Raw genomic sequence first — 20,540 nt, forward strand, 5'->3', positions numbered from 1 at the left:
TGGGCCAAATACAAAGCAGAGTCACGCGACGGCGACGTTCGACAGGAAGACGCAAATCTCTGCTAACATTCTGCTGCATTGTATACAGAAACTTGGAGTAGGGACAGCCTACGTGGTGCAGTGAGTAGGCTACGAGCTGGACGGTCTGGACTCGATTCCTTGCAGGGATTTTTATCTTCGCCACCGCGTCCAGCCCAATTGTGGGGCCCACCCAACCTTCAGTCCCATGGGTACTTGGGGCTGGGGCGCGAAGCTGACCACTCTCTGAGATAAAGTCTTTTCCTCCAATTCCATCATCTTCACGGTGTGATGTTTAATTAAGCACAAAGACATATCGTCATGACTTGTTAGCTTGATGAAGAACAATGCCAATTTTATCAACAAAGACAGTGAAAGAATGTTCGTGCTATAGAATTGCCCTTAACGCGTAAATAACTGGGTTTAATTACGTCCCAAAAGCAATGTTAGTCGTCCAAGCTTAAACACATTTAAGGTATCATATTTACGTTCGTTAATAAGATAGGTTTATGAAGACAACTTCTGTAAAATTTGTACAATTTAAATCATTACATCCGCATTCTAATAGTAAGAAGTTAACAGAGTCAGTGACGAAAACCATCAACATCTCAAATTTATACAATTTTTATTTTATCACCATTACTTAAAGAACGGAACTGTTTTCGAGGGGGCTTGACCGCGGGTCACTGGACTACAGCCCTACTGACCTCGCGCCCAAGTTCTCGTCCCGCATGTGAACATTATGCTTGTGAACATTATGCTCCCACTTACCGAGACGTGCTACGCAGGTTTCACCGGCCAGAATTAAACGTTATTCTTCCAACGCACCCAACATTATTGGTTTCAAGCCAGAGATTTCTCGGCGTACGCTTGCAATATGGAACGCAAGGCCACTGACATGGGCGAGCAGGAAATGTCTTTATTTGTAGCGTAGGTGTGCGACCCAGGCAAACATCTGAACACACTAAATTGCAAGTAGGACAAAATTATGTCACCGCAGATTCAGGTAGCTGATTTGAATCACGGCCAGATCATCGACTATCCTAATTACGTTTTACGTGATTCTTCTCAGGTCTTCCAGCAAATACCGGGATAGTACCTTGTGGTTAGTCAAGATCGCTTCTTTGCCAGTTCACAGACAATCTTCTCCTTTTATCTGATTCGGCTTTAAGCAGCACCTTTTAGTACAACGAATCTACAAATAAAGCAGAAAAAAGGCCACGCTAAGAAAGATTGTGACGGCAGCTACGTCACAGTTGTTCATTACGACGGTGTGGAAAGTGGGGTTAGGAGAGGGCAGTCACTGACTACATGACATGTAGCGGGACTAAACGCTACTTCATATAAAATATCATCCAGGAACTCAGAGCTCGGGCTTTCAGTAAACTACTGCAGAAGTCATTAAGATTTTGACAATTGATTGGAGGTCTACTAGAATGACAAAATCGAGACAGGCGGAATTTGAAGCACGCACGATCAGACATCCGTGCAAAACTTTCGTTACATAACCTTAAGGAAAGATACCACTCGGAACGACTAGAGATATATGGGATAATATAAAAATGGATCTCAGAGAAATGGGATGTGAGGGTGTGGAGTGGGTTTGTCTGGCTTAGGACAGGGACTGGTGGCGGGCTCTCGTGAGATGGATACAGAAGCTTTGGTTCCCATAAAAAGACGGGGAATGTCTTGACTGTCAGTTGGTTGATAACTGTAAGTCTCTTGAATATATTTTAAGGAAGCTCAGAGTGTCCGTTGATTTGAACATGGTAAACCCTTTATAATTAGAGCACCTAACTTGAATCGTGGCTGGTCGCTTGAGAATATTCTAACGTTTTTTTACACTTCGGTGAGAACTTCAATTCGTGCGTGGAGACCAACTGTGGTCTTGGAATTTAACTTACATCAACTTAACCGTAACAGAAACAATTCCACTGGCTGCTAATGCTCAAGCAAAAAGAAGAAACGGGTCCTGTTACTGAATACCGCTACGGAAGTGATGTACCAATACTCCCAAAGGTGAGAGTTCTACTACCAAAATATTCCCAGGTCCCTCCCGCCACGTAAATAGAGAGAAAAGCAGCACAGGAAAATTCAAAAGTCTCTGTTCTCCTACAGAACACCTGTGAGAACACACGGTTATAAGCCCTGGAATTGGCAGTGGTCAAGGTCACACAGCCAAGTGACACACACACCAAAAACTACATGCGCCATTGAGAGACTTTTGAACATTGATCAATACCAACATCAAGATCGGTAACTCACCTGTTATAAGTTGGCGACACTAGCGGAAAATGACGTCAAGTAGATATTACGGTGTATCTATTTTCAGCGATATTGAAACTATTACATTATCTGGCGGTGACAGTTGATATTAATTCAAGGTAGCAGCCACTACCAAGACCTCAGTCGATAACAAAGTTAACCTTCATCTTACCAATCGCCGTGATAGAGGCAGCTAGGACCTCTGAAACGTTGGTAAGCTTCTACCAGACTCACGGAGCTACAGCACAGAAGATAGCCAACTTTAGATTCATCACCATGAAGACCTAAAATCCTACTTCATCAAGCTTGCTCAACCTCTCTTCCTCTGTGCCCCACACAGTAAACCTGATGTCTTCTAGGATGTTGCACCATGTAGTCTGGTAGAGATTGACTGCCATTTTAGGGTGATGCCCTGATAAGAGAGGCAGTAAGCACCCACTTCTACCAGACTACACAGTGAAATATCCCAGAAGACGGTCAACTTCATACTCACTACTATGAGAACCTTTGATAAAACCTTTACAAACCTGGTCCCCATTACTACAGAGGAACTTGCTTTTAAAAATGAGAGTATGTAAACTGGAGAAAGTTCCTCAGCCATTCCTTTAAAAAGCACTAAAATAATAATAATAATAAGGGGTTAAGGTAATGGGGAGAGGTAGTACCTTTCACCATCATAGTCTGACTATGCTGGACACTGGTCCTCACCCAGCCAGGAGTAAGTGAAGCGCAATAAAGATGCTAGGCATCCAAGAGCCTCTCCTTGCTCAAGACCGTCCGTGCGTTGTGAAGAGCCACATCCGACTAGAGGTGACCCTGTTATATAACAGAACACGGCGGATCTAGAGGAGTAAACCTCGATAAATAATCCTTTAGTTCAAAGTGTGGACAACCGTGCACCTACTACCGAAGAATGAAAAGACAAAGATTTGGAGTACAGGTCGCCTAGGTACTCCAAGGGCTGAGGTTGGTTACGGCAACGAAGCAACTCAACGCAGGCCAACCATGGACACGCACAGGCATCAAGCCCAAGACTCACAAGAAAATCAATCAAGAAAAACAAGAGTGGCTTGGACAAGAGAAGAAATGAAGGAAGCAGTTTGGTGTCACATGTATTGTAAAACATTTCATAATACATGTGGCACTTGCTAAAAACAATATGGATCCCAGAAATAGCAGCTGCCCTATGTACCTTAGGGACAAGGTCTGTCTCGGGTACATGGAAGTAAAAACCCCATAAAGTTGTGAAGAGATGGGATAATAATAATAACGGGTTAAGGTAATGGGGAGAGGTAATACCTTTCACCATCATAGTCTGACTATGCTGGACGCTGGCCCTCACCCTGCCCTCATTATTGACTGAATAATAATAACGAACCTTGTTCCGAGATGGTAACACTTCTGGATCTCTCCTCTGAACACATCTGAACTGATTGCTATTTCAAATATGAGAGGTATAAACATCAATAACACCACCTCAACAATAATGTTATATTAATAATATCTAGACACAACTTCCATAAAATATACTGAGAAAGATGATAAAATTATAAAAACTATAAATAATTGTAATTTGAGTTTAAAAGTTTATAATTTACACCTGATGACGGTTTGATAAACCGAAACATGTTGTGAATGTTCCGATGTAAATCGAAATGCTCGATATGGAACATAAGATGATATTTTAATCATTTTAATTATCTTATCTTACTATTTTATTGTGATTTGACAGTAAACAAATATAATAATTGTTTTAATTAATATCACAATATGACGCAGCTATACTATCTCATAAAATTTTTTGATTACTTTCCTCCCTACATTGTTTTGTCCGGAAAAAATGTAATGTGTTTTAGTTGGGTTTATAAATAAATTATTTATCTCAAAATACTGCTCTACCAAGTCTGTACTGAATAAGGTTACCTTTTGGAGTTCATTCATGTCCCGACCCATATTCAATATTGATGTGTCATCAGCATACATTAATGCTCTGCCTTGTGTTAGATGTGGGATATCATTTACATATAAAATAAAAAGTAATGGACCAAGGACAGAACCTTGAGGAACTCCATATCTAACTGGAAGGCTACTTGACAAGTATTCTTTCATCTGTTTACTTAGCATTGTTGTTACCTAGGAAATGTTACATTACATTTCAATACATTACATTTCATTACATTACATTAAAATACATTACTTTACATTACATTCATCTACCACAACATTCGTACTGGTTAGTGCAGCAAGTGTTCTCTTTAAAGTATTTATACAATTCTTTGTCTCATTTCTAGCAATGTCATTGGCACCTCCCACAATTACTACATGGTACTGAGAGCCTAATGATGAACAGTGTCTTAAACAGTTCTTCAATACACTTTTTATCTTAGCACTAGGCCTCACTTCACCATACATGGTTTGTTCTGAGCTAGTTGCCTGGCCTGGAGATTCCAGCATCACACTGATGTGTAAGGGTGAAACAGAGACATTGATTTCGCCTACCATTTACTTTCTAATTGTGTTCTCTGTATGTCTTCAATATTGGAGAACTTATCTGTAGCTAGTTTCTTATTTGACTTGTCTTTCAAATTAAAAACAGCTGATCCAGCAATTTGCAGGACCTCTTTTGTCTCCTCAAGAGTGATGGTGTGTTTTGAAATATTTCTGTGGTTGGTATTAATGATTGCGTCATAACTGAGAAACAGTACAATTCGAGTTTTATTAAGCTTCTGCTTCGATTTAATATCTTCCTTCCTTGACGCCTTTGAAGTTCTTCTTTTAAAAAGGGTTTTATGAAAGTTATATGTACAGTAGGTTCTTATATTTAAACGCAACATTTTATATGTGAAGGACGAAGCAATTATGAAACAAACATTTTGTGATCCTGGTAATTCTGAAGAAATGTATTATGGTGTAAATATACCTAGTGACGCTGTCTTAGAATCTGATGCACTGAAAATTGTGAAGAAATACAAGGAAGCGAGGTTTAATTCGTTTAAGACAAGACAGGAGGCTGTGGAATTTGCAGTTCAACGACCTGAAATTGTAGTTCCCTTATCTGTGTTAACAGAAAATTTAGAAACCAGCAGTCCTGTAATAGGCGAAAAACCAAGTCCTTTCAGAGCACCTAAATCACAGGATTTGGTTTGGCTGAGGAAAGTGATAGAATGTGGCGACGCTCATACATTCAGAAATACCATCTGGGATAATCCTCGGTACCTAGTGAGTAGTGGAGATACTCCAGCCATTCTTCAGGTATGCAGGTTGCTTTCCTGTAAGTAGTTTTGAAATGTGTGTGTTAATATTCTATATAGAATTCTTAACTTGGTCATCTCTGATTTTAATGCTCTTTCATACACAAAAAATAAATCAGACTGCCCTACCAAAACATTCTGTGCAATAAAATGGTTTCACAACATTAAGAGTGAGCATCAGAAGCAGGGATTTTGAAGTTAGGTGTTTCTTTTATTTTTATATGTGTAGTTGGGAGCCATCTATGAATGACTAAATGAAATCCAGGCTCTTGTATGGGTGATTATATACAGAAACCAAAGTTTGTTAAAAATGTTAAGTCCATGGGTTAAGAAAGGGTTATGAAAACTGGCATGAGTAATGTTTTTTCTTTTTCCTCTGTTATTTGTGTGTTCAAGATACAGGGTTGTTATTTTGTATTTGGATAATTATGTAAAAAACCAATTTAGCTTATGTATATATCACAGAGAACTTAAAACAAAAATTATCTGGTGTTGATATTTCTCCAAGGTTTCGTTAATACATTCAAAAGTATAGGTTAGAATTGCATAAGAAAATAAAGAGAAGAAAAACTTGATTATACTATTGCAAGATTAGAGCATTTGTCAAGAAATCACTGGTATATCTAGTCTAGCAATATGATGTTTCGGTCTTCTCAGCATGAACTGCTATAAAATTAATGAAACTTCACCTTTTTCTGTAACAACCACGAGACCCAGCTATAATAATACATTTTTGCAACTGGTTTATCCAGACAATGAATGAAGATTCACTGACCCACAAGTATTGTTTTTTACTGACAAAGCCTGGTTTTACTTAATTGGACACATGAACACACAAAATAACTGATTCTGGTGCCCAAAATACCCTGGAGTAATTCAAATAAACAAAAAAACTCCCTCATTTCATGGAATTTGATGGGCCATCACTTTTTCATATAATACTTTTGACCAACTTCCACGTATGCCTAATTATATAAAATTTCTAAACTTTAAAATGGAACCATATACTGTACAGTATTTATAATTTCATTATCACTGACATCTCTAAACACTTTATGCAAAGTGTAGAGAAAAAAAGGTTTATATGCAACTAAATGAGTAAATAAATTATTTAAATTTGATCATTTGTCATGTAAATGTGCAGTAATAGTGATTAAATATCACTTATGAATAATAACTGACAATTATGTACAATTCTCTGCTAGCGATATTCTATAATTGCAGGTCATTATTGATAATAATATAATGACAAGAAAAATTATACGGTAAACTGAGACAAAAAAGGTGAATGAATCACTGGGGCCTACGTCCAAGAAGCCTAAAGTTTAATTTGTGAACATTTGGAATTATCTCTATTTGAGCAATTTTTTAAAGAAATACTCTTATTGCTGGCTTCCTTTACTGATCAATTCTTATTCTTATTCTTTTAAGAGTCTTTTATTCCTTACCTGCATAAAATTTTAAGATCATGTGAAAATATCACATATGTGCTTCCTACATAATAAACTATCCATTGCATTAAAATGTTCTAATATCTGATAATACAAATTTAACAATCCCATTCTTTAAAAGTACAAACATCAGAATTTACTACATCTAGATATAGATAAACATATTTCTAATTATAAAATATAGACTATTAGAATTTCATAAGTATTTTTCTTTTCAACCCCTGATGACTTAATGGTATATGATCCTGTAATTTTGTGCCATGCCTGTGGAGGAGTGGAAGACTGCATACCTTTTTGGTATTGTAAAGAATCTGCGACAGGTGTCTGAAGCATTCTAGTTCTTTCTTTAGGCCTCGAAGGAAGAGGACTGGACCATCTGAAAGTTACAAGACATATAATTAAAATGTTTTACCTTCTTAATGTCCATTGACAAATTCTGTCCACCATTTCCACTTCTTTGTAATTCAACTATATTTTCCATAGACATTTAGTTTAAAATTTGAAAAACATGTCTTCTTGTTGATGAAAGACTCGGGTTACAAGCCGCGTCAGGTGGCTGAATGGTGAATAGACCATATCTTCTGCCAACGTTTCGAAAACAACCCCTGCTCTCATCCTCAAGGCTGCTGCGTAACAAATCTGAGCCCTGCGGATGAGAACAGAGATTTCTCTCACAATGTTGGCAGAAAATATGGTTCATTCACCATTCAGCCACCTGACATGGCTTGTAACCTGAGAGTCTATCATGAAAGCTTCACTTTATACATGTCTTCTTGTTATTATCCATATGCACATACGAGAAACTCTACTCTGACAAAAAGGAGTTTTACTAAACTTTCTGTGATTATCGAAATACATGAAAAATCTTAAATCAATTTAACAATCACAAACTTCAAAGTGGAACATAACAGAAATATTATTAAAGCTAAAACCATTATCTTGTATGCATAACTACACAATTTAATAATCCATTTACACATGAACATTCCAAACAAGATATTTACTATTTAGTTTGAAAGTGAAAACAGATGAAATACTATGTATGGCTAGGAACGTGTTCATAATTCTTTTTTAATTTAATTAATATTGTGTACAAAGATAATACAAATACAAACAATGGACAACAAATTGAACTTGTACACTTCATACAACATAGAGTACTATGGATTTTCCATGGAAAATGCAGTACATACAAAAATTGAATGTTAAATTTTCTGGGAACCTTGGTCAGAAAATAAAAGTTGGAATTATCGTAAATGTAATTTTGATTTATTACTGACTAATTTTATTTACATTAGACACATTACTTACATGGCTCTCACACTTTCAGAGTACAGCAAAACCAAATGTCGCCATCTATAAATGTTAGGATATTCTATAGGGTCTATATTTCAGCCATCCAATGCCTGCATTACAGTGGCATCCAACTTGGTAGGTGAGTCACTAGAAAAAAAAATTATATTTCAATAAGACTATTTTGTGCTCATATACTTAGTATTCTGGGTTGTGATTCTGGGCACTCTTTAAGGTGGTTACAGATTTTTCATCATTAGATCTAAATGTTGCTAACCACATATAAGACTACATGGCAGCACAGGCGTTGAAAATTACAAGATGAGGAAACAACAAAATACAGCTTCTAGCAATCATTACCACTTTAAGTGATTAAAATTTTACTGTCTACAAAAATTAGGTAACAATTAGTGTGTTTGGGTACTTCACTGTCAGATAAAGATTTCATGAACGACGAACTGCTGACCAGGCAAATTTGAATTCTATGCAGCTGCCAAAAAAACTTTCCCCAACATTATGGTTAAATAAATGTAGCAGCAGTAGTGGGTAGACAAATTATTCCACTCTTTGCTTCATGTGACATTCAGTATTTACCCTGTATAAAAACATCTGGACATTCGTCTGGTGTTAACATTTCAGCATCATCATCATCATCATCGCAGTATGAATGTACTTCATTTCTGCTGAGTTTTTCAGGTGTTGATGGTGGTGTGAAATATTCATCATCATCATCTGGAATACAAATAAAACTCACATGCATAAGACATGATTTGTTAGAGGCTACCATCTATACATTTCATAAAATTATATGGTCTATGATCTATAATCATCTTTCAAATTCACACAAAGAACTAACATTAAAACAGAATTTATCAACACATAGCATTTGAAATTACACATGAATGAATAAGTTGGTGTTCAAATAAGTTACTTCAAGAAGATTTCTGTCTTCTGGCTTGTTGCGCTGTGTAGTCTGGTCGATGTTAACCAACGTTTCAGAGGTCATACTGCCTCCGTCATCCCCTGATGATGGAGGCAGTATGACCTCTGAAATGTATCCATCGACCAGACTACACAGCAGAACAACCCACATGGCAGAAAGATTCATACTCACAGCTGTGAAAACCTCAAATCTTACAAGTTACTTCAAATTTGCAAACTAGTAATAGAAATACATTCATCAGCCAATCCTACATAATAAATAAATATTCTGACCAGTTAAAAGTGTAATGTCTTCACTTCTGAGCCCAGTAAAGTCCTGGGTTAGAGGTAATTGCCAGAGTAAACCAAAGAACTCAGAGAAAAACATGTCTCACTGTTACTTTGCGACAATGCCCTGGAAATGAACCCAGGCCTCTGAAGTATGAAGTTAAGAATTGTATGTAGAATATTAACACACACATTTCAAAACTTCTTACAAGAAAGCAACCTGCATACCTGAAGAATGGCTGGAGTATCTCCACTACTCACTAGGTACCGAGGATTATCCCAGATGGTAGTTCTGAATGTATGAGCATCACCACATTCTATCAGTTTCCTGAGCCAAACCAAACCCTGTGATTTAGGTGCTCTGAAAGGACTTGATTTTTCTCCTGTTACAGGACTGCTGGTTTCTGAATTATCAGATAACACAGATATGGGAACTACAATTTCAGGTCGTTGAACTGCAAATTCCACAGCCTCCTGCCTTGTCTTAAACGATTTAAACCTCGCTTTCTTGTATTTCTTCATAATATTCAGTGCATCAGATTCTAAGACAGCGTCACTAGGTATATTTACACCATAATACATTTCTTCAGAATTAACAGGATCACAAAATGTTTGTTTCATAATTGCTTCGTCCTTCACATATAAAATGTTGCGTTTAAATATAAGAACCTACTGTACATATAACTTTCATAAAACCCTTCTTAAAACAAGAACTTCAAAGGCGTCGAGGTAGGTAGACGTTAAATCAAAGTAGAAGCTTGATAAAACTGGAATTCAACTGTTTTTCAGTTATGACGCATTACTAATACCAACCACAGAGACGTAGCAACCTCGGGATGATAGACGCCATTTCACGGACTGTAAAATGTTGGTATTATCTGTGGTAGTATATACATCATGCCTGATGAAATCTAAGGTTCTCACGGCTTGAGTGCAATTGGTTCAGTACTTGGGCATTCATATGCTAATGGAGGATTAAGTACAGGAGCTTATAAAAGTGTGAAGGAGTGAATTAATTGCATATATGAGGTTCTCACAGTAGTGAGCAGCATTGTTGGTCTTTGGTTTTAATGCTGTATGGGGTTGTTGGTAAATAATAATAATTCAATTCATTTCATTTATTAGAGTGCTTGCAAAATCCAAAAGAGGCCAATAACAGCCAAGCACTAACAATAAACATAACAATACAAAAACAAACAAACAATAAACTAAATATATAGATGTACAATATAATAATGATAATATATCTATTCATTAATTTGTTACAAAATAATCAACAAGCAAATGAGCTGAATAATATGCCTAGGTATATAATAATTAAATTAAAAACAGTTAAATATAAATAATACATACAAAATGAAACTTTAGTAAAAAAAGAAAAAGAAAAGGAAATTGGCTAAATAAAATGCCTAAGAAAAATATTCTCCTTGTTAAAAATGTTGATGCGCTGACAGACTGCATTAACAGCAGAAGCACACCTAAACAAGGAACTAGCTTTGAGACTACGATAAACAAAGAAACGAGAAGTAGTCTCTAATGGATCTGGAGGGTACGCACAAAGAAACTGAATCCAAAACGGATGGGCAGCAAATTTTACCTTTAAATATATTAATGAGAAAGAGAGCATCAAGATGGCTCCTCCGCAGGTGCAGTCAAAGAAAATTTATCCTAACTGAAACGTCTTCATAATTATAGTCACTTAGGCCATTAAAAAATCTGGCGTGACATAAAGCAGCAAATTTCCTTTGAATTCTTTCAACTTTGGTAGAATCAGTGGAAGTAATAGAATTCCAAGTAACAGATCCATACTCCAATTTAGACCAAACAAGACTATTGTACAAAACCAATAAGCTATCTAAAGTAGAAAAAAAAAGACATAATATACCTAATAAAATTTAGCATTCTAAGGGCTTGTGAACATATGTAATCAATATGTTGGTGAAAATAAAGCTTGCAGTCCATAATAAAATAAAATACTTTATTCCCTGTATATCAAAAATACATGGATATAGGAAATGTCAATCTACATTATACATTATCAATATTTTTAATATACCAATTAGGCATGATTTAATAAAAGAATCAGTAGTCAATAAGGAAATTAGGAAAGTAAATATGGACATAAAGAAGCTATGGAAAAGATTTAGAAATGTCAAACTGCTATATTTAAGGAATATAAGTAGAGGTTATCATACATGGCATGGACAGCATTTAAATAGAGTAGGTAAAGAGTATGTCACTCAAGAAATAAGTAAAATAATAGGTAATAATAGAGAAATCACCTCTGAAGTGATAGCCTTAGGTTTTTTAAGTCATGGAAACTAATAAAAAAGACTGTACCACAATGGCTCCAGTCATTACAAAATAAAAGAACTCAATCCAGGCAACAATTTAAAATTATACATCAAAATGCACATTATCTCAGAAATAAAACTGAGCTATTTACAGCATTCCTCCAAACTACTGCACCAGATATCTTGGCCATTTCCGAACATGGCCTTAAAGATGATGAAATAATTCAATGTACATTAGAAGGTTACACTGTAGCTTCATACTTCTGTAAAAAAGAACATAAAGGGGGTGGGATAGCTATTTATATCTCTAAGAATATATTACATTATAAAACAGTGAAATGGATTACAGGAAAAAGTATAGAATAAACTTTTGAAGTTGCTGGTATAGAACTAATTTGTGAAAGAAAAAGTTGTCAGTGGAACCACGGTTCCGGAGAATTTGACCATTGTTGCACCGTTTCGTTACACTTTTTTGCCGAATGACCCTTCCTTATAGACATATTTACGTCAAAAAAATTATTGCATTATATCGATCACCAAGCGGTGTATTACATGAATTTTTCATACAGTCAACAGGTATTCTTGAGCAATTAGTACAGAAAGATTGTTATATTATAATAGTAGGTGATTTTAACATAAATACTCAAGAAGATGGGTGTGACCACAAACAGTTACTAGATGTTATAAATGCGTTTAATCTGACTATGACAATAAATATACCCACTCGAGTAACTGAAAGTACGGCAACAATTTTAGACCAAATCATTACTAACATGCCTTCACACTGCTATTCAACTTATGTAATAAACAGCCTACTTTCACATCACTATGCTCAATGTATAACTATTAATATGACTATACCACAACAAATTAGATGCTATAGAGAGGGCAGGAATGTATCAGAAGCCAATGTACTAGGCCTTTGCTCTTTAATATAAAATGAAACTTGGACTGAAGTGTTCTGGAATAATGATGTAAAGAAAAAATGGGATTCTTTCTCTAGTATTTTTAACTATTATTTTAATATAGCCTGTCCAAAAGTTAGAAGAAATATTGTAAGTGCTTTAAATGTTCAATTTAATTTAATTCAATTCAATTCTTTATTATTTGTGTGCTGTATCAACAGGCAGATGGCCAATTACAGATACAGCACAAAGATGAGCTCATGAACACAATAAAAGCATAAAAGATAAAACAAGCAGTATATAATATACATTGTTACGGAGGACATAAATACACAAGAAAATTGCAACTAAATATATTAGGATATTTGTAAAAATAATTTAAATCAATTAAGTAAATTATACTATTATAGAATGTGAAGAAGTGTGACAATTTTCGTCTCGAATATGTCCAAATCCCTGCAGACAACATTAGCAGCTGATGCGCATCTAGCAGAAGGACTGTTTTTGATCAAAGGGCTAACACTGAACATAGAAAAATCTCTCAGATTCCGAGCAGGGATGCGGAGTCCGACAGCTTCCAGAAGGGAAGGACAGTGTTTAAAACCGCGGTAAACCTGCGCAAGGAACAGTGCATCACTGCAATGCCTTCTCTTACGCAGGGTATGGAGTTTTAAATATTCTAAAGCATCAGCATAGCTATAATGCACTTGGGGAAGGAAACGATAGTAGCAAAGGGCTGCAAACTTCTGCTGGATACGTTCCAGTTTGTTGGCATCAGTAGTCGTAATAGAATTCCAAACGACCGAGGCGTACTCGAGCTTGGATCTAACTAAGGTTACATATAACATATACAGGCAATCGAGAGAAGAGAATGAAAAGGTTAATGTGCGAACAAGACCCAGCAACTTAATACAATGTGAAAATATGTGGTCAACATGGTTGTGAAATCGGAGCTTGGAGTCAAAAAATATTCCCAGGTCTTTAATAGTGTCGGTACGTGTTATGGAGGACTGAAAAAGTTTGTAATCAAAGATAAAAGTAGTGGTTTTCCTGGAGAAGGAAATTACTTTAGTTTTACTAATATTGAGTTTCATGAAGTTAGCAGTGCACCAACCTTGTACCGAGTCAATGTCAGTTTGAAGTTCATTGCAGTCGTTGGGAGATTTAATGGCACGAAAAATTTTGATATCATCAGCGAAAAGAAGGCATTTAGAATGATTAATTACTTGGCATATGTCATCAATAAACAAGTTGAAAAGTAGAGGACCCAAAACAGATCCCTGTGGAACACCATAGAGGAGACGAAAGAGTTCCAGAAATGCGAACCTGGGATTGTCTGTTGGTTAAGTAACTACGAAACCAGTGTACATAACCATCAGCGAGTCCAAAAGCACTGAGCTTGTTGAGTAATAGATTATGAGGGACAAGATCAAATGCACTGCTAAGATCAAAATAAACAGCATCAGCTTGACCCTGGGAGCCAACTATTGGATTAATAAAATCAAGATAGGTTACGAGATTAGTAACTGTAGATTTAGATTTAGTAAAACCATGCTGACAAGGATTTAGTTTACACTTTATGTAATGTGAGATATGATCATAAATAACAAGTTCAAATAATTTGGAAAAAGTATTAAGTATAGAAATGGGTCTGTAGTTACTAACAGTGGCAGAGTTACCTTTTTTAAAAACAGGAACTACTGCTGCCTGTTTCCATAAAATAGGGAAATAATTCTGCGTTAAACTTATATTGAAGATGTGCTTGAGAACAGGAACAAAGATCTCCGAACAACCCTTTATAACAAAGCTAGGAATGTCATCAAGTCCGACAGATTTGGAAGGTCTCAGACGACGAATTGCTTTACAAATGTCCAATTCGGAGATAGGGGCTAAAGACAAGAAGTCAGAGGACTCCACAGGGGAAGGGGATACGCCTAAAGAGGTACTGTAGACCGACTGAAAATGCTTAGCAAATGCATCGGCAACAGAATGGGGTTCAGCGAAATGAGTGTCGTTAACCTCAAGCTGAATACGGGTGGAATTTCTTTTTCTACGTGACGCCACGTATTTCCAAAATTGCTTGGGTTGCGACTTTAAATTGTCGTCAATCGACTTCAACCAAATATGTCTGTCAGACTTGATTGTAGCCTTCACTAGCTTGCGATAGAAGGAAAATTTACTATAAAAATAATCAGAGTTATTCTTTTTAAAACGTCCGTAAAAGAAATCTTTCTTCCAGATGTAGTACCGTAAAGCACTCAAAAATCAGTGAGGGAATTTTGAATTTCTGATATACCCGCGGGGAATAGCCTTATCCTTGGATAAATAATGATGTTATTACAGCAAGAACAAAATTAAAAAAATTACAGTAGGGCCCCGCTTTTCGGCGCTCAACAGCTGAGTCAGAGAAGTGTGTCCGGCGCCATTTTCTCGTCGCTGATTCAGTCTGTTTACAGCTTTTGTGCGCTCCGCGTCTCTCTGTATTTCTGGCAATTTTTCAGTTATTACAAACTGTATATTTATATAATATTTTTGTGTTACTACAGTGTAATTACAATGGCGTCTAAGGGTAGTAGCGATAAAAAGAGGAGTCGTAAGCCTCTTACTTTAAATGCCAAGTTAGAGATGATTAAACTTCGTGAACAAGGCATGTCTATGGCTTCCGAACCATCACCAAAACGAATAGGATTCGTTGAAGAGTCACATGATGAAGATGCGCCATCTCCATCATCCTTCCTACTATAAGCATATCAATTTTCAAATTTATATTCACCAATCACTATAAGCTGAGGACAATGTGTGTATTACTGATATTCATTTAACTTTCATATCATTTTCTTAGGCCTAGCGCTATTGTGCACTTACTATATGATAGTGTAACATCTTATTACGCTTTGATATGCATTTGCAAGTGAAATAAGGCAAAGATCCGCTTTTCGGCGATTTTCGCTTTACGGCGGGGGTCTGGTCCCTAACCCGCCGTATAAGCGGTGCCCTACTGTATATGAACTTTACATTCAAAGTAAGATTCATGAACATAGAGACAAGTAATATATAAGAAATATATAAAAAGGAATATAATGTAATAAAAAATGCAAAAGCAAACTACATCCAGCACATTATAACTAGTGCAAATAACACTCCTAGTGTATTGTGGAAATTTGTAAATAGAGAAAGAGGTTCTTTAAATAAAGCATTGACTTCCAATATTCACCTGCAAGCAGGAAATGAAACAGTTACAAGTCCGCGCAGAATACGTAATATTTTTAATGGTACTTTCTTAGAAACTGTAAGTAAACTCATACTTGATAATAATATAATGACAAGAAAAATTATACAGTAAACTGAGACAAAAAAGGTGAATGAATCACTGGGTCCTACGTCCAAGAAGCCTAAAGTTTAATTTGTGAATATTTGGAATTATCTCTATTTGAGCAATTTTTTAAAGAAATACTCTTATTGCTGACTTCCTTTACTGATCAATTCTTCTTCTTATTCTTTTAAGAGTCTCTTATTCCTTACCTGCATAAAATTTTAAGATCATGTGAAAATATCCCATATGTGCTTCCTACATAATAAACTATCCATTGCATTAAAATGTTCTAATATCTGATAATACAAATTTAACAATCCCATTCTTTAAAAGTACAAACATCAGAATTTACTACATCTAGATATATTATTATTATTATTATTATTATTTATTATTGACTGCAAATGGGTTTATACCCAGTGGCAGTGACCTACAATAAGATACAAAACAATAAGACACAACAAAACAATGAGAAACATCAACACAATGAGACAGAACAAAACAATAAAAAAAAGACAACCAAAACAAAAAGACACACCAAAACAACACATCCCACTCAAAATAAAACAACTCATAAGATTACAAAACCATCTAACCTAAAGTACTTAACTTAAAAATTAATACCACCTAGACATAAGACAATAACAGTAATGAATTACAAGAGTCATCAACTGATGCACTCACACAAAAAAAAATTGAGACACACAATACAAAAACACACATCCACTAATTAATCACAATACTTAGATTAGAATATAAAGTCTACTCTCAGTACATGAAAATTTTATCCCAAAGAACTACAGCCCTTCATCACTTGGAGAATAAGAAACTTCACTTCCCTTATCACCATCTAATCCCCACTTAATAACCCCTTGCTTGTAATTACTTTTCTGACCCTCTTTCTAAAGGTGCCTAATTTACAGGGGAAAGACACTAGCACGCCTGGAGGTAATTGGTTGCATAGATAAACATATTTCTAATTATAAAATATAGACTATTATAATTCCATAAGTATTTTTCTTTCCAACCGCTGATGACTTAATGGTGAATATGATCCTGTAATTCTGTGCCATGCCTGTGGAGGAGTGGAAGACTGCATACCTTTTTGGTATTGTGAAGAATCTGCGGCAGGTGTCTGAAGCATTCTAGTTCTTTCTTTAGGCCTCGAAGGAAGAGGACTGGACCATCTGAAAGTTACAAGACATATAATTAAAATGTTTTACCTTCTTAATGTCCATTGACAAATTCTGTCCACCATTTCCACTTCTTTGTAATTCAACTTTATTTTCCATAGACATTTAGTTTAAAATTTGAAAAACATGTCTTCTTGTTGATGAAAGACTCGGGTTACAAGTCGTGTCAGGTGGCTGAATGGTGAATAGGCCATATCTTCTGCCAACGTTTCGAAAACAAACCCTGCTCTCATCCTCAAGGCTGCTGCGTAACAAATCTGAGCCCTGAGGATGAGAACAGAGATTTCTCTCACAATGTTGGCAGAAAATATGGTTCATTCACCATTCAGCCACCTGACATGGCTTGTAACCTGAGAGTCTATCATGAAAGCTTCACTTTATACATGTCTTCTTGTTATTATCCATATGCACATATGAGAAACTCTACTCTGACAAAAAGGAGTTTTACTAAACTTTCTGTGTTTATCGAAATACAAGTGAAATCTTAAATCAATTTAACAATCACAAACTTCAAAGTGGAACATAACAGAAATATTATTAAAGCTAAAACCATTATCTTGTAAGCATAATTACACAATTTAACAATCCATTTCCACATGAACATTCCAAACAAGATATTTACTATTTACTTTGAAAGTGAAAACAGATGAAATACTATGGATGGCTAGGAACGTGTTCATAATTCTTTTTTTAAATTTAATTAATATTGTGTACAAAGATAATACAAATACAAACAATGGACAACAAATTGAACTTGTACACTTCATGCAACATAGAGTACTATGGATTGTCAATGGAAAATGCAGTACATACAAAAACTGAATGTTAAATTTTCTGCGAACCATGGTCAGAAAATAAAAGTTGGAATTATCGTAAATGTAATTTTGATTTATTACTGACTAATTTTATTTACATTAGACACATTACTTACATGGCTCTCACACTTTCAGAGTACAGCAAAACCAAATGTCGCCATCTATAAATGTTAGGATATTCTATAGGGTCTATATTTAAGCCATCCAATGCCTGCATTACAGTGGCATCCAACTTGGTAGGTGAGTCACTAGAAAAAAAAATTATATTTCAATAAGACTATTTTGTGCTCATATACTTAGTATTCTGGGTTGTGATTCTGGGCACTCTTTAAGGTGGTTACAGATTTTTCATCATTAGATCTAAATGTTGCTAACCACATATAAGACTACATGGCAGCACAGGCGTTTGAAAATTACAAGATGAGGAAACAACAAAATACAGCTTCTAGCAATCATTACCACTTTAAGTGATTAAAATTTTACTGTCTACAAAAATAAGGTAATAATTAGCGTGTTTGGGTACTTCACTGTCAGATAAAGATTTCATGAATGACGAACTGCTGACCAGGCAAATATGAATTCTATGCAGCTGGCAAAAAAACTTTCCCCAACATTTTGGTTAAATAAATGTAGCAGCAGTAGTGGGTAGACAAATTATTCTACTCTTTGCTTTATGTGACATTCAGTATTTACCCTTGTATAAAAACATCTGGCCATTCGACTGGTGTTAACATTTCAGCGTCATCGCCATCATCATCATCATCATCGCAGTATGAATGTACTTCATTTCTGCTGAGATTTTCAGGTGTTGATGGTGGTGTAAAATATTCATCATCATCATCATCTGGAATACAAAGAAAACGCACATGCATAAGACATGATCTGTTAGAGGCTACCATCTATACATTTCATAAAATTATATGGTCTATGGTCTATAATCATCTTCCAAATTCACACAAAGAACTAATATTAAAACAGAATTTATCAACACATAGCATTTGAAATTACACATGAATGAATATGTTGGTGTGCAAATAAGTTACTTCAAGAAGATTTATGTCTTCTGGCTTGTTGCACTGTGTAGTCTGGTCGATGTTAACCAACGTTTCAGAGGTCATACTGCCTCCGTCATCCCCTGATGATGGAGGCAGTATGACCTCTGAAATGTTGGTATCCATCGACCAGACTACACAGCAGAACAACCCACATGGCAGAAAGATTTATACTCACAGCTGTGAAAACCTCAAATTTTACAAGTTACTTCAAATTTGCAAACTAGTAATAGAAATACATTCATCAGCCAATCCTACATAATAAATAAATATTCTGACCAGTTAAAAGTGTAACGTCTTCACTTCTGAGTCCAGTAAAGTCATGGGTCAGAGGTAATTGCCAGAGTAAACCAAAGAACTAAGAGAAAAACATGTCTCACTGTTACTTTGCGACAATGCCCTGGAAGTGAACCCAGGCCTCTGAAGTATGAGGCGCTATGAGCATGATACATCATGAAAAATGTAGGCTACCAAATACACAAGATCATGCACATCATCATAAATACATGGAAATACATTCAAGAGAAGTCTAAAGGTTTTTGATGAAGACGCATCATTCAACTGACACAACAGTGTACATTATCTTTCATCTATAAATTAGAAAAAAATTATAAAACTATACAACCTAACAATTTCCTTGGATATTATCCATCGTCTAGTAAATATAGACAATGGATAATATCCAAGGAAATTTTTTATTCAAATGACTCTTCACCATCGTCAAGAAGTTTTAGATATGATATATACGACCTAACAGTTTCACCTAATGATGGAAGCAGAGCTAGCTTCTGAAACATGGGTGTTTTAAATTTACAGATGAAGGAAACTGTCGAATAACACACATCAGTTTAACATCTTCAAGGAACTTCCTTTGCGCTTCGAACTGTATCCAGTTACAGTATTTAATTATGTAGCACACTGCCTTCCTTATTCCTCCCCTGCCAAATCCACAGAGGAGGAGCCCTTTCTTGCTTCAGCACCATACCCCTTAATCTATTCTCTTAACTCTGGATGATCTACAACACGTTTTCCCAACCTGGTATCTGTGCCCTGCCCACATTTTTTAATAATGTACCATGATAAATTAATTTTTCCTGTGTGAAGATTCCTGTCTTCTGGGTTGTTGCTCCATGTAGTCTGGTTGAAGTTTACTAACATTTCAGAGGTGCGATGATGGAGGTAGCAAATACTTCTGAAACGCCTGTAAACTTCTACCAGACTATACACAGTGCAACAACCCAGAAGACAGGCATCTTCATACTCACTGCCATATGAAAATAAAATCTCACTAATTTTAAGTGATTAATAAAACCAACATCAACAAATTTATAAATACAATTATTTAATATGTGGAACTGTTGGTGTTAGTATAATTTTCAATAAACTAACATGAAAGTTAAAATTGTTGTCAGTTACAATATGTAGCCCCTAAGTCAATAAGAAAGGATAAATGTAGTTCCAGGGTCTTCAAAGGTTGATAA

General features: G+C 35.7%; 1 protein-coding gene across 1 annotated transcript in view; it reads right to left on the reverse strand.

Annotated features, from left to right (window-relative positions):
- Positions 1 to 4,381: 4,381 nt before the first annotated feature.
- Positions 4,382 to 20,540, reverse strand: part of LOC147874057 (ankyrin repeat and LEM domain-containing protein 2 homolog) — a 29,534-nt gene continuing 13,375 nt past the window's right edge. Inside the window, exons 8-14 of the mRNA XM_087347288.1 lie at positions 18,701 to 18,851; positions 18,124 to 18,255; positions 17,101 to 17,186; positions 8,873 to 9,010; positions 8,297 to 8,428; positions 7,276 to 7,361; positions 4,382 to 5,552 (exon numbers count right to left, since the gene is read on the reverse strand). Coding sequence (XP_087203414.1) covers positions 8,397 to 8,428; positions 8,873 to 9,010; positions 17,101 to 17,186; positions 18,124 to 18,255; positions 18,701 to 18,851 — 539 coding nt within the window. The 3' untranslated portion in view covers positions 4,382 to 5,552; positions 7,276 to 7,361; positions 8,297 to 8,396. The remainder of the gene's footprint in view (positions 5,553 to 7,275; positions 7,362 to 8,296; positions 8,429 to 8,872; positions 9,011 to 17,100; positions 17,187 to 18,123; positions 18,256 to 18,700; positions 18,852 to 20,540) is intronic.

Source organism: Zootermopsis nevadensis, unplaced genomic scaffold (assembly GCF_977971745.1).
Source record: "Zootermopsis nevadensis isolate Lab colony 2312 unplaced genomic scaffold, Znev_1.0 Znev_ptg000011l, whole genome shotgun sequence".
NCBI lineage: Eukaryota > Metazoa > Arthropoda > Insecta > Blattodea > Termopsidae > Zootermopsis > Zootermopsis nevadensis.